The 12,102-nt window shown below is 56.6% G+C and overlaps 2 protein-coding genes across 4 annotated transcripts; one reads left to right on the forward strand and one right to left on the reverse strand.

Annotated features, from left to right (window-relative positions):
* Nucleotides 1-1,648: 1,648 nt before the first annotated feature.
* On the forward strand, nt 1,649-6,958 carry IL27 (interleukin 27). Its single transcript, XM_055409778.2, has 5 exons — nt 1,649-1,899; nt 4,178-4,350; nt 4,435-4,533; nt 5,625-5,783; nt 6,707-6,958. Exons 1-5 carry the CDS (start codon nt 1,869-1,871, stop codon nt 6,956-6,958), a joined length of 714 nt encoding a protein of 237 aa, XP_055265753.2. The 5' UTR covers nt 1,649-1,868.
* Nucleotides 6,959-7,090: 132 nt separating this feature from the next.
* APOBR (apolipoprotein B receptor) lies at nt 7,091-11,973 on the reverse strand. Of its 3 annotated transcripts, none has more exons than XM_088833283.1 (4): nt 11,420-11,491; nt 8,443-11,082; nt 8,089-8,351; nt 7,091-7,570 (listed from the first exon to the last, which is right to left on the reverse strand). In XM_088833283.1, the coding sequence occupies exons 1-4, from the start codon at nt 11,474-11,476 to the stop codon at nt 7,414-7,416; spliced, it is 3,117 nt and encodes a 1,038-aa protein (XP_088689409.1). In that variant the 5' UTR covers nt 11,477-11,491; the 3' UTR covers nt 7,091-7,413. The 3 variants fall into 3 exon arrangements, with proteins under 3 accessions (XP_088689409.1, XP_055265748.2, XP_055265749.2); XM_055409773.2 differs by having other exon boundaries at nt 7,428-7,798; nt 11,420-11,973; XM_055409774.2 differs by having other exon boundaries at nt 7,428-7,997.
* Between the last annotated feature and the right edge of the window lie 129 nt (nt 11,974-12,102).

The following is a 12,102-nucleotide window of genomic DNA, read 5'->3' on the forward strand; positions in this document are numbered from 1 at the left end:
AAAGCCCATGCTGAGGGGTCTGAGTACAGAAAAGGTTGGGGAAAGGGAACTCCAGGGAAGGCAGTGAGGGCATCCTAGGCTGAGAGACCAGCCTGTGCAAAGGCAAAGAAGGAATTGGTGGAGCAAGAAGAGGGCTGGAGGGAGGTGTGAGGCTGGAGGAGTCAGTCGCAGCCAGATTGAGAAGCAGCAAGGGCTGGAATGTCCCAGGGAACACTGAGACAGTTGGGAAGGTCAGGAGGTTATGGTCAGAGAGTGGAAGATGGGGTTCGAGGTTTGAAAGGTAAAGCGGCTTTGGGTGATAGCAAAGAGTCAGGAATGGCTGTGGTTGGGGAAGGGGCAGAGTGTCCATGCCTCCAGGACAACGGCAGGGCTCGGGGATGTGAGGAAGACCAGCCAGGGCCTTGTCAGCATCAGTCTCAGGATGGATGGGACCCAACAGGGAGGAGCATCAGTTGCCTGGGATGTGGGGGAATGGGCTGCCACCACTGGGGGGCACTGCAAAGGAAACTGGTCCTGGCTAGGCAGGTGCCAGCCGCCTTTCCTTTTCCTTCTCCTCCAGTGGCCTTCTGCATGGTTCCTTGGGTGGTGCTGATACTTCCCTGGGAGTTGGTCCCTGGTGGCCCTGTGCATAGGCAAAGCTGAGGAGGCAGGGTATATAGGAAGGGGAAGCCCCTTTGGTTTCTGTAACACAGCCGGGGCCCCGCAGGGAAACCCCATGGGTCCTAAAAGGAAAGTGGCAGCAGTGGGCTTGGGGGAAGACCAAGAAACCCCATCTTCTCCTTGAAGATGGGAAATCCAGGGTGGGGCTGAGGGCGGGGCAGCGCTGGAAGGGAGATCTGTAACCAGCCCTGACAGTCGTCTACAGAGCAGAAACACCAGAGCAATTTGGGGACCTGGCCAAGCACTGATCCTGACCTCACAGAACCCCAACCTGGCCATGGGCTGAGTCCTGACTCTGCTCATCCACTGAGCTCTTAACCTGGCCCAAGCCTGAGCCCTGACCTGAGTCACCCAAGCGGTAGGGACGTTGGTCGCAGACTGAAGTTTGTACCCTGTCTGGTCTGAGCTCTGAGTCCAACCCTAACTGGTTCCACACAGGGCCCCCACGTCACTGATAGCTCTGACCCCAAACACAGGCAGAGCCAGGGTGTTGACCCCAGATGAAGTTCCAAGTCTGGCTCTAGACCAAGTCCTGAGCTCTAATCCTAAATCTGATCCTGGCTGAAGTCTGAGTTTGGCCCTGAATGAACCTGTTCTCATCCTGCCCTGACCCTGACTACAGACTGAACCCTTGAGTCTGTCTGGACTGAGACCCTACTACCTCACAGGAAGACCCATCCCAGCCACCTGCTAAAGCCTGACCTCCCTGGCACTCCCTCCCTCAGCCATCTGGTAAACCAGCAGAGCATAAGGATGACTCAAAACCCCAAGTCCCCTCTAATGGGCAATCCCCTTACCTGGCCATCCGTCTTTGGAAGGACAATGGACTGGTGATGGCACTGGGATGATGGTGACAAAGAAGAGAAACAGGAGTGGGGCTGGAGTCTCTGGGACCTACCAGCAAGCAGAATGGGGCGACTCACCCAAGAGTGGGGAAGTAAGGGGATGGCTGGACTGTAGAGTGCAGCAGGGAGTCAGGAGCTGAGATTGACCGAAACCCCAGCTTCCCGCCACCCCCACTGCACCTCCCACCCTCTCTGGGAAGGGAAATTACATTTCCCCATTTTAGCAAGGGGTGGTGATGAGGGAAGACTCGGTGAACACAAAGCCGAAAGTAGAAGCAGGACGGAAAGTGAAACTGGGCGCAGCCCCCAGTATAAGACTCCCCCTGCCCGGGAGATGGCTGTCCAAGGAGGCTGGGCCCCGCCATGGGCCAGATGGCAGGCGACCTTGGCTGGCGTGAGTTTGAGGCCAGGGCTGGGGGCAGAGGGGTGGGGGCTTGGCTGAGACTGGACAGAGGATGGGTGAACTTGACCACTGTGGATGGGGGCCAAAGGCTGAGGGGCTACTGTGTGGCCAAGACTAAGGAAAGAGGCTGAGCAACTAACACACACACACACACACAAGGACACAGGACGCAGCTGGCTGAAGGATGGGAATGAGACAGGCATAACTTGGGGAGAGGGGCTGAGGCAGAGGCTAGGACTGGGCAGAGGGTGGGGCAGGTTGGCTAGCATGAATGAGGGGACAGGAATAGAAGGGAGGAAACTTAGTGAGAGCTGGGCTGAGGATGGGAAGACCGGACTGGCATGAATGGGGAAAACTGGGCAGGCATTTTGGCCGGGATCAGGGCCAGGCAGATAAACTAAGCATTTATTACGGTTGAATGAGTCCCTGCTCAGTCAGCTTGGCCGAGAACTGGGGCTGGCTAGGGGAAGGAGAGAAGGAGCAGGGGACTGGGGCCAAGGAGTTAGCAGCCTTTCTGGGTCAAGGGTGTGGAGTTTGAAGCTTGGAAGGAGGGTCAAGCTACAGTGGGTGATTGAAGGACTCAGAGGTTGGAACCAGAGCTATAGGCAGAGGAGCTGATGGGAGGGTCAGGGTAGGGACCAAGGGCTGGAAGATGGGGACAGAACCCTCAAAGACAAGGTCCAAACCCCAGGATTGGCTGCAGAGGGGAAGGAGAAGCCAAGGAAAGGGTCTGGGGGCTCCAGAGTCCAAGCCAAAAGCAGGGGGTCAGCAGGAAATGGCACAGTTCAGTTCTGGGTGGGCAATATGTGGAACTGGAAAGGACCTCACCCTGTATTAAGTCTCCAGGGTGTTAGAGTGGCCCCCAAGCCACAGAGCCTGTATGCTGGAGATTAGAGACAAGACCCACCATCTCTGGAAGTCCATGGGGGTAGTGGAAGCGCCCAGAAGTTCCCCTCAGTCTTTATTGAAAGGACATTTCAAGGAGCAGAGCTCAGGGTTTGGAGATAGAGAACAGATAGGAAAGAGGCAGGGAGAGACGAGGGAGTCAAGAATAGACTTCGACTTAGTAAGCAGTTTTGGTTTGGGTTTCGAGCAGAGTTGTGCAACTGCCTAGGGATTGCTAGATTTCCTCTCCCTGAAGAAGAAACTGCCCTCTTCCCAGAGCTCCAGCCCCACGGCCCTTCTTCCTTCTTTCCAGGAAATGCAGGGCGGGAGGCACTTTCGGAGATCAGTCCATCTGATCCTCTATTTTACAGATGGGAGCCCAAGACACAGAGAGCAGAGGTGGCTTGCTCAAGGGAAGAACCCAATTGAGAAACAGGGCTGCTGCCTCCCATTCCAGGCCCTCCTCCCTCTCCTGGGAGCCCTGTTTCTCCCACACTGCAGAGTGATCTACCTGCCTTGGGGGTGGCTGGACCCATCTGTCCTTCTGACCCCCTGGGATAGAGCCTTCAGCATCACCAGCCCTCCCCTGGGGTTCTGGTTCAGGCCATCCAAGCCACCTGGCTAAGCCCGGGGAATCATTGGCAGAATAGACTGTACCCACTGTGGTGGCGGTGGTGGCCTTCCTCTGAGGTCCCTGGGGGAAGCACTCAGGCTCTGCATTTGGGCCAATCTGGACGCCAGTCCTGGGCCGCTCACCCTCTGGCAGGTCACCCTGCCTGAGCCTCACTTTCCCCATCTGCAAAACTGGGAGAATAATAGCATCCAGGATGCCTCACACCCTGTGTAGTTTGTCCACTGAGGAACACACTTGGCCAAGGGAGTTAGTGGCGATCAAGATGCAGCCCGAGACTTGCTTCACAAGTGGGCACTCTGCGCCAGGCCATGTGTACCTGGGGAAGGGGCATTTTCCTTTCATTGTACAGAGACGCACACGTGCGTGCATGTATGCCAAGTCACTTCAGTTATGTCCGACTCTGTGTGACTCTATGAGCTGCAGCCCATCAGGCTCCTCTGCCCGTGGGATTCTGCAGGCAAAAATACTGGAGTGGGTTGCTATGCCCTCCTCCAGGGGATCTTCCCGACCCCGGGATCAAATGCGAGTCTCTCCTGCGTTGGCAGGGGGTTCTTTACCACTTGAGCCACCTGGGAAGCCCACAAGAGATGCCATATGGTGTCTCAATAGCTCATTGGTGGTTTTGAGGGGTCAGTGGGATGACACGTAGCGCGTGCCTGTAGCCCAGGCTCAGAAAAGGCACGGTCCTTCGCCCAAGTTCTCCTCCAGCTCACCCCTCATCTTGTCTACTCCCCTCCCCCATCTCTCCAGGGCTCAGCCTTTTGCTGCTCTTCTTACTTCTGGCTCGAGCTGGTGTCTGGGGATTCCCAAGGCCCCCGGGGAGGCCCCCACTGAGCCTGCAGGAGCTGCAGAGGGAGTTCAAGGTCAGCCTGCATCTCGCCAGGAAGCTGCTCTCCGCGGTTCGGGTCCAGGCTCATCACTTTGTGAGTTTCCCTAATGCAACTGGCTCTGGGGATGGGAAGATCCCTAATTCCCTTGGGCCCCCACTTATAGACCTTGTCCCATAGGCTGAATCTCACCTGCCAGGAGTGAACCTCGACTTCCTGCCTGTGGGAGAGCAGCTCCCCAACGTTTCCACGACCTTCCGGGCCTGGCATGGCCTCTCTGTGAGTGGGGGACTGGCGGGGTGGGGCAGGCAAACTGGCAATAAGGTTGGTCTGGGTCCATGGAGATAAAGTCCACTGAATTGAAGGTGGATTTGGGGATAAATTGAAGCAGAGCATCTGGATGAGGCTGGATAGGTCATTGAGTACAAAGATGAGGCTGGAATAAAGAAATGGCATCAGGAAGAAGGTAAGAATGCAGCTGAGCAAGGACGGAGGCCGGGATGGGAAGAGAACAGGATTGGGGATAGAGATTAGTAGGGAGCAGGCATGCAGTTGGTATGAGGAGTGAGGATGGTGAGAGGTTAGGAATGGGAAGAGGCTGGAGATGAGTGAAGATGAAGTGGGGGACAGAGAAAGAGCGAGGATTGCTGGTGAAGGTGGGACTGGAATGGGGGTGGGTAGAGTTGAGATGGGATGGAGATACGCTGACAGCAAGGCTGCACACATGGAAAAGGGATGGCGCTGGGATAAGAATGGGGATAGGGATGGGAAAGAAGGTGGTGACAGAATAAAAAGAAGTGAGACGATGGAGCTGGGATGGGATGGTAGAGAATGGAACGGGGCTTGGGTAGAGGGTGACAGGAGGATGGAGATGCGGTTACGGGTTAGAGATGAGTTTGGGCGTAAGACGGAAAATGAGGTTGGCAAAGGAGACAGGATAGAGATCAGAGACCGTGGAGATAGGCATGGTGATGAGCACAAGAAAGAAGTACGGATGGAGGTGGGGTTAAGGATGAGAATAGATATGGAGGGACTTCCCTGGCAGTCCAGTGGTTACGACTCCATGCTTCCACTGCAGGAAGTGTAGGCTCACTCCCTGATGGGGGAACTAAGATCCCACATGAGTGGTGTGGCCAAAATAAAAAGCTCTACCAAGAATAGATTTGGTGATGGAATGGATGGAGACTGGAGTTGTGTTGGGGATGGGACCCAGAGAGAGATGAGGTGGGTTGAAAGTGGATCCTTGGCCTGCAGGCCTTTCCTGATGCCTTCCCTCCCCTTGGGGATGGGACCCAGAGAGAGATGAGGTGGGTTGAAAGTGGATCCTTGGCCTGCAGGCCTTTCCTGATGCCTTTCCTCCCTTGCCACAGGACCCAGAACGACTCTGCTTCCTCTCCCTGACACTTCGTCCCTTCCATACCCTGTTGGGAGGGCTGGGGAGACAGGAGTTCTGGACCAGTTCGGAGAGGATGCAACTGCAAGCCACGAGGTTGGATCTCCGAGATTTGCAGCAGCATCTCCGCTTTCAGGTAGAGTGTCCATCCACACTCCTCCACCCCCAGAGACCAACACACAAAACTAAGGCTCACTGGCTCCATTTTTTTTTTGTACTTTTTTCTTTTATTTTTCATTGGCTCCCTTTTAAAACTTTCCCCCTGCCCAGACATAGGGTGTCTGAAAAGAGATGCTCTGTGTGTGTGTGTGTGTGTGTGTGTGTGTGTAGGTGCATGAGGCCCTGGCTCTGCCCCCTAAATCTCTGCCTTCTCTTGGGGTCTTGGTCTTAAATGAGAGAAGCTAGGACAGCACCTAGCATCAGCAGTTCCTGCAGCCAATTAAGTTCCCTTCTCTCTCATCCTCTGACATCACCAGATTTTCTTGAACATTTCAAAGGGAAAAAGGAATTTTATCCTTAATAAAAGGAGAATAGAAAAGGAAGACAGCATAAAAACTAACCAGATCACCTTTATGCCCATTTCTGATCCTAAGATGACCCTTGAGAGAGGAGCTTCCGGTTCCCTGGCCTAGCGGGACTCCTACTAAGCCTCCTAGGACTCCAGACTTTCACTCCTGGGGACCAGGTTCAATCCCTGGTCAGAGAACATCCTTAAACCCTGGACCGCAACCAAAAAAAGAAAAAAAAGAGAGAGAGAGAGAAAGCGAGGACCTTCCAGAACCCCCAATCCCCAGGGCAATCCTGGGTGAGTGACAGCCTGCTCTGTGAGCACCATCTTGCCTTGTGACTTCCAATTTTTTTCTTTTTGAACCAAAAAAAGAATCAGGCAGTTCATAGGAAATGATGACATCATGGAAGATGTGAAGTAGGGGTTGTCCAGGGAAATCTTAACCTTGTGGTCTCTGATGTCACTCTATACCATGGGGCACAGAAAGAGATAAGGTTTCACTTGTGGTCCCAGGCTGGCCATTCTCTGACCCCCTGGGCCTCTCCTTGCAGGTGCTGGCTGCAGGATTCAACCTTCCTGAAGAGCAAGAGAGTGAGGAGGAAAAGGGACTGCTCCCAGGGGCTCTGGGCGCCCCCTTGCAGACATCTGCCCAGGTATCCTGGTCCCGGTTCCTCTACACTTACGGGTTGCTACACTCCTTGGAACTTGTCTTGTCTCGGACCGTGTGGGACTTGCTGCTGCTCTCCCGGGCCGGGAACTCAGTCCAGGCCTTGGGATTCCCCACGCCCAGCTCCCAGCCCTGATGGAGTGACCTCTTAGCCAAACCCATTAGGACTTGAGGACTGGAATCTGGGCCATCAGACAGCCTCCAGCTCATTTGCCTTAGACAAGGCACGACCCCATCCCAAACCCTACCCAATAACTTAAGGCCCCTCTGGTCCTTGTCAGATATTTATTTCTTAGATATTTATTTATTGTTTAGAAAAATGAAGGTTTATTTATTGTTTTGGGGGCCTGCTAGTCATCCTCAGACTAGGCCACCATGCCGTCTAATAAAGCACTCCCACCCTCTCTCTGCCTTGGTTTCTTTCCAGAGAAGGGGTGCCTGACACCCCGAGGGGACCTGGGGCAGAGGCTGCAGCTTTTGGCCACCCTGGACTCCTCTCTGCTCCTCCATTTTGGGGGTTTCTGGCCCACCTTCTCCCACTCTGGTTTGTTCAGTTGGTGGTTGTCATAGTAACCAGCAGAGTTCCTGGCCTCAGCTCCCATTCTGGAAGTTCCAGGCAACTGGCATGCTTCCCTTTGATTGCAAATGGAGCTCCACAGTCCCTCCTGACCCTTTCCTCCAAGCTGGCTTCAACCTCAGAGGTTTGCGTTCCTCCTCCACAGTGCCGAGGGCCTGGTCAGGGACAGGTCTGGGGAGAGCAAAGAGTGGGTGATATCGGAGAGGGAAGGTCTTTACTCAGTCATCCGAGCAGCTGAGATAGATTCAGGAAGCAGGCAAGGCAGGCCCTCAGAGAGAGGCAACCCCAGCAGGGCAGGGGTCCATCAGCCACACTGGAGAGGCAGACTCCTTAAGTTCACAGTTCTCGCTGGCATCCGGTTCTGTCTGCTCCATGGACGACACACACAGCAACTCAGGCCTGGGGGGTAGGGGGGGCGGTGAAAAGGATGCGTCCAAAGCAGCAGAGGGAGTCAGGCTGAGCAGGGTTCAACCCAGCCATCCCAGCAAGCCTTGCTCGGCGCCTGGCTCTTGGGGCCTTGAATCCCAGTCACTGGGGCTTTGGCTGGCCCAGCCGGGCTCGCAGTTCCTGCATCATGCCTGGGTGTGCCAGGCCAAACCTGCAGATGGAAGACAGGCCGTGGGGAGCTAGCCTCCAGGTGCTGTCAGCCTCTTCCCCAGGCCGGCCAGGTCACCCCACCCTGTGCTCACCCCTGTCCCAAGGGACTTCTCCTGGCCGGCAGTGGAGTCCCTTCAGGCCTGGAGGGCCTTGGCTCCGGCGGCTGCTCTGGCTGGATTCTCTGCTCTGGGGCTGATGGCTCCTCCTCAGGTGGGGGGCTGGGAGGCCCCTCGGATGGCTCAGGGACTGGGGTCCGTCGGAAAGAGGGACGGGAGCGGCGCTGCGAGGAGCTGCGGGACAGGAATACCCGGCTTCTCGAGACAGAGACGTCCAGGCGGGACCCAGGGAGCAGGGCCTATAGGGAAGAGGGCACAGGGTACCACGGGGCCAGCTACAGCTTTGGGATTTTGCTCTGTCCCACCCTGGACCCTACCCAGAGCGCTCACCTCATCCCACTTGCCATGAGCATCCTGTAGAGCACTCCCGTCAGCCTCCCCTCGTGGTCCAGGCTCAGCCTCCGCAGGGTCCTCATCGGTCGACTGGTCCTCCTGGCCTTGGACATCCTCCAGGCCTTCTGGATCAGTTTCTGTGGCCTCTGCCCTTTGGCCTCCGGTCACCCCGGCATCCTCCACGTCAAGGGGCCTTTGTGTTTTTCCCTCCGGGGGGTGCTGGTTCCCACGCTGCCCCTCACAGCTCCACCCCTGTTCCCCCGCTCGCCATCCCCCAGCCTCTCCTTCCCACAGTGCCTGCCCTCCTGGGAGGTCCTCTGCCCTCAGCGCCTGCCAGCCCGAGGGAAAGTCATCCACCCCACAGATTCCTTCTGCCCCTGCTGATTCCCCCAGCCCCACCAGCTCTCCCACTGGCTCACCCTTCAGGGTAGCCTCAGGAGCCTCTGCTTGGCTACCTCGGCCAGGCACCTCCTCAATGGCTGAGCCCTCCAGGCCAAACTCCTGCCCCGTTCTCTTCTCTCCCTCTGCAGCCTCCACTGGCTTGTCGCCTCTGTAAGCTTCCTCTCTCCTTTCCGAATCCCAACCTCTCCCAAAGGCATCCCCAGCCTCTCTTTCAGGCCCTTCCCCAGGCCCTAGGGCCCCTCCATCCAAAGCTGCCTTATCCTCCACCATCTCAGCAGCCAAAGAATTTGCTTCCGGGCCCTCGCTGCTCTGGGGGCTCACAGCCTCTGCCTCCAGCCTCCAGCCTTTCCTGGAGGTTCTGTCCTCCCCACAGGGCCCAGGGGCCTCTACCTCCTCCTCCTGGGTTTCTCTGATGTCCAACTCTCCCAGGAGCTGGCTGGTCCCTGCTTCTGCCCCGTGCCTTCTGCCCTGCTCCTGGTTCTCTGCTCCCGGGGCCTCACCCTCCTCTGCTCCATGCCAGGCTTCCTTTGCTTTCATCCACTCCCCACCTGCCTCTGGGATCGCTGGTCGTGCCAACTCTCGGCCTCCTGCAGCCTCCACTACTAATGCCTGGCCTCTTGTAGCCTCCTCCTCCCCCTCTTCAGCATTTCCTTTTTCCTCCTGGGCATCATCTCTCTCCACATCCTTTCCTCTGTTTCCCCAGACTTCGGCCACAGAGCTGTTAGGCTTCACATGCCCCACGTGCCTGGGATATTCCTGCAGGCTCCTCCCTGTCTCCTCTCTGCTCGGGGCTAGAATGCTCCAGAGCTCTTCTTTACCCACCGAACCTTCCTCAAATTGCTCTGTTGTGGTCTGGGGGCCTCCCATCAGCTCAGGTTCTTGGCCTTCAGTGACCTTGTGCTCAAGGCCACCCCACTCCCCCTCCAATGCATCCCCTATCTGAGTCTCTTCCTCCCCTCTCCCCGCATTGAACTGCTGGGGCCTGGCCTCTGGGGTTGCCTCCAAGTCAGCATCCCCTTTAGCCTCATTGGCTACTTTGTCCTGGGGCAGCTCGGCCTCTGCGGCTGAGCAACTCTCCTTCTTCTGCTCCTCAGCCTCCTCTGTTCGTACTACCTCCTGGAGACTGGCTTGACCAGCCTTGACCTCTGAGTCTTGCCTCCCCATGGCTTCTTCCTCAGTCTGATCATCCTGGCCCTCAAAGTCCTCCCTTACCTCCCCCACTGACCTCAGACCTTCCTCAGCCTCCCTCCCTGCTGCCTGGCCTTTGGCTTCTTCTTCCACTCTCCCAGTTCCTAGGACCTGGGTCTGTTCAGGGAACAGGCTTGCTTCGGTCTCTCTATTCTCATCCACCTCCTCCTCCTGGTCTCTCTTGGAGGTCTCCTCTAGGGCCCAAACTCTCCCAGTCCCTTCTGGGATCCTTTCTCCTGGGACTGCCCCATATTCTGTCTCCTCGACTCCTGGGAGGTCAGCCTCCTCCCTGCCCAAGGCTTCCCCATCCTCAGATTCTGCCCCCGGCTCCTGCGTCCCCTGTGCCCTTGTGCTTTGGCCACACCTGACCACTATCACCCCTTCTTCCCTCCCAGTTCCTTTGGCCTCAGGGCCCTGGATCTCCCCTGCAGCTGCCTCATTGACCACCTGCTCTGACTCCTTGCCATCCCCTGCCACCTTGTACCCATCAGCACCGGCCTTCCCCTCAGGCTTCTTGTGCCAGGCCCGCTCTGCCACTGGCTCCGCTGCCCTGACCTCTTCCTCCTCTAGATCCCAAGTTCTCAGTGTCTCTTCTCTCTTCACTTCCTGCTCATCAGGCTCCTGGTTCTCCAGAGCTTGGCTCCTCCTATCTTGACCAGCCTCAGACCTTGCCTCAGACTTCTTGCTGGCCTCCAAGGGGATACCTGAATCCTGGCATCTGATGGCTTTGGCTGCCTCCCAGTCCTCAGGGTCCTGCCTCTCAGCTTGAGACCCACGGGAGCTGCCTTCTCCCCCACCCCAGGTCTGTTCTGTAGCTGAGCTTTCCTCCCAGCATCTTCCAGTCTCTCCAGGCTGTCTCAGCCCTGCATCCTCCTTGCTTTGACTGCCTCCAAGACCCTCCAGGGCCTCCTGGGCTTCCTCTTCCGCCTTCCCCAGGGGCCTTCCTGCAGCCACCTCCCTCAGTTCCTCAGCCGCACATGCCTCCTTCCTCTCTACAGTGGGGACTTCATCTCCTATAAGGTAGGAAACAAAGGTGCTGAGAGACTCCTAGAGAAAAAGAGGGAGGGAGGCAAAAGGCATTAAGGCGAGGCCCAGCCCTTTCCCTGGGGGCCCTGGACCAGAGGAACTCAGGATAAGAAAGAAGGGTTCTAGGATCTGGGGGAAGGAGGACAGGATCTGCAGAAGGAGTAGGAAAGGGCCTAGATGAGAGGTCTGTGGGTGTGTTTGCGGGGATTGGGGGATTGAAATCCAGAGCAGATTGGGCTAACAGGCTGCATGATCCTGGGGAAGGAATCTGGGTCTGAGGAGAGACTCAAAGGGAGAAAGGAAGGTGAGGCCCTAGAGAGCAGGGTGAAAGTCTCCAGCATCTCTCTGCCCCTCTCACCAGTGCCCCCCTCAAGGCCTGATGCAGCCCAGGGAGATGTAGCCGGAGGAAATCCATCCTGTCTGTCTCTGTCTGTGTGTCCAGAAAACTGATAATGACTGTCCCCACCCACCGAACCAGTCTTCCCCAGGACCCAAGACACTTCCTCTTCCCCTGTCCCTTCCTGACGTATCCCCACCCCAAGCCCTGCCCACAGCTGCTTCCAGCGCAGGTTGGGAAACAGGTATCTGTCACATAAGGGACTTGGATGCGCATTCGGAGCTAGAGGGCAAGGGAGGAAGACCAAAAGGGAAAAGTGGGAGCTGGAGACCTCAGAATTGGGGTCTCCTGAGGCAATATGGGGCAACTGCAGCTCAAATGACTCAGGTCTTGTATTTACGCCTCAGCCATTTCCGTCTCCCCCCAAAGCCACAGCCTCTCTGTGAGAGGAAGCTGGGGTTTGTGGTTCCTGTTTTGCCTGGGGACAAGGAGTAGGAGTGAGCAGGGGGTTGGTAAGAGCTCTGGTTTCTCATTTCAGGGTCATTAATGCTTCCCCAAGAGGAAGAAAGAGCTGGATTGGTGACTCCAATGCCCATTCGCTCATCTGTAGTCATTCTTGCAAAACGAAACTTGGCTACACTTTGTATTGTGGTTATTCACGTCTACCTCCCACCTTCCTTTGAGTTCCTTGAAGGAGGAGGCCA

This window comes from Moschus berezovskii, chromosome 27 (genome assembly GCF_049115385.1).
Source record: "Moschus berezovskii isolate FMDL1 chromosome 27, NW_MosBer_1.0, whole genome shotgun sequence".
Taxonomy (NCBI): Eukaryota; Metazoa; Chordata; class Mammalia; order Artiodactyla; family Moschidae; genus Moschus; species Moschus berezovskii.

Coding starts and splice junctions, on each gene's coding strand:
- IL27 (XM_055409778.2), top strand. CDS start 1,869: ATGGGCCAGATGGCAGGCGACCTTGGCTGGC. Junction 4,351..4,434: donor GGGTCCAGGCTCATCACTTT/GTGAGTTTCCCT, acceptor CTTGTCCCATAG/GCTGAATCTCACCTGCCAGG. Junction 5,784..6,706: donor AGCAGCATCTCCGCTTTCAG/GTAGAGTGTCCA, acceptor CTCTCCTTGCAG/GTGCTGGCTGCAGGATTCAA.
- APOBR (XM_055409773.2), bottom strand. CDS start 11,674: ATGCGCATCCAAGTCCCTTATGTGACAGATACCTGTTTCCCAACCTGC. Junction 11,083..11,419: donor AGGCCTTGAGGGGGGCACTG/GTGAGAGGGGCA, acceptor CTTTTTCTCTAG/GAGTCTCTCAGCACCTTTGT. Junction 7,799..8,088: donor AGAAGTCCCTTGGGACAGGG/GTGAGCACAGGG, acceptor CCTACCCCCCAG/GCCTGAGTTGCTGTGTGTGT.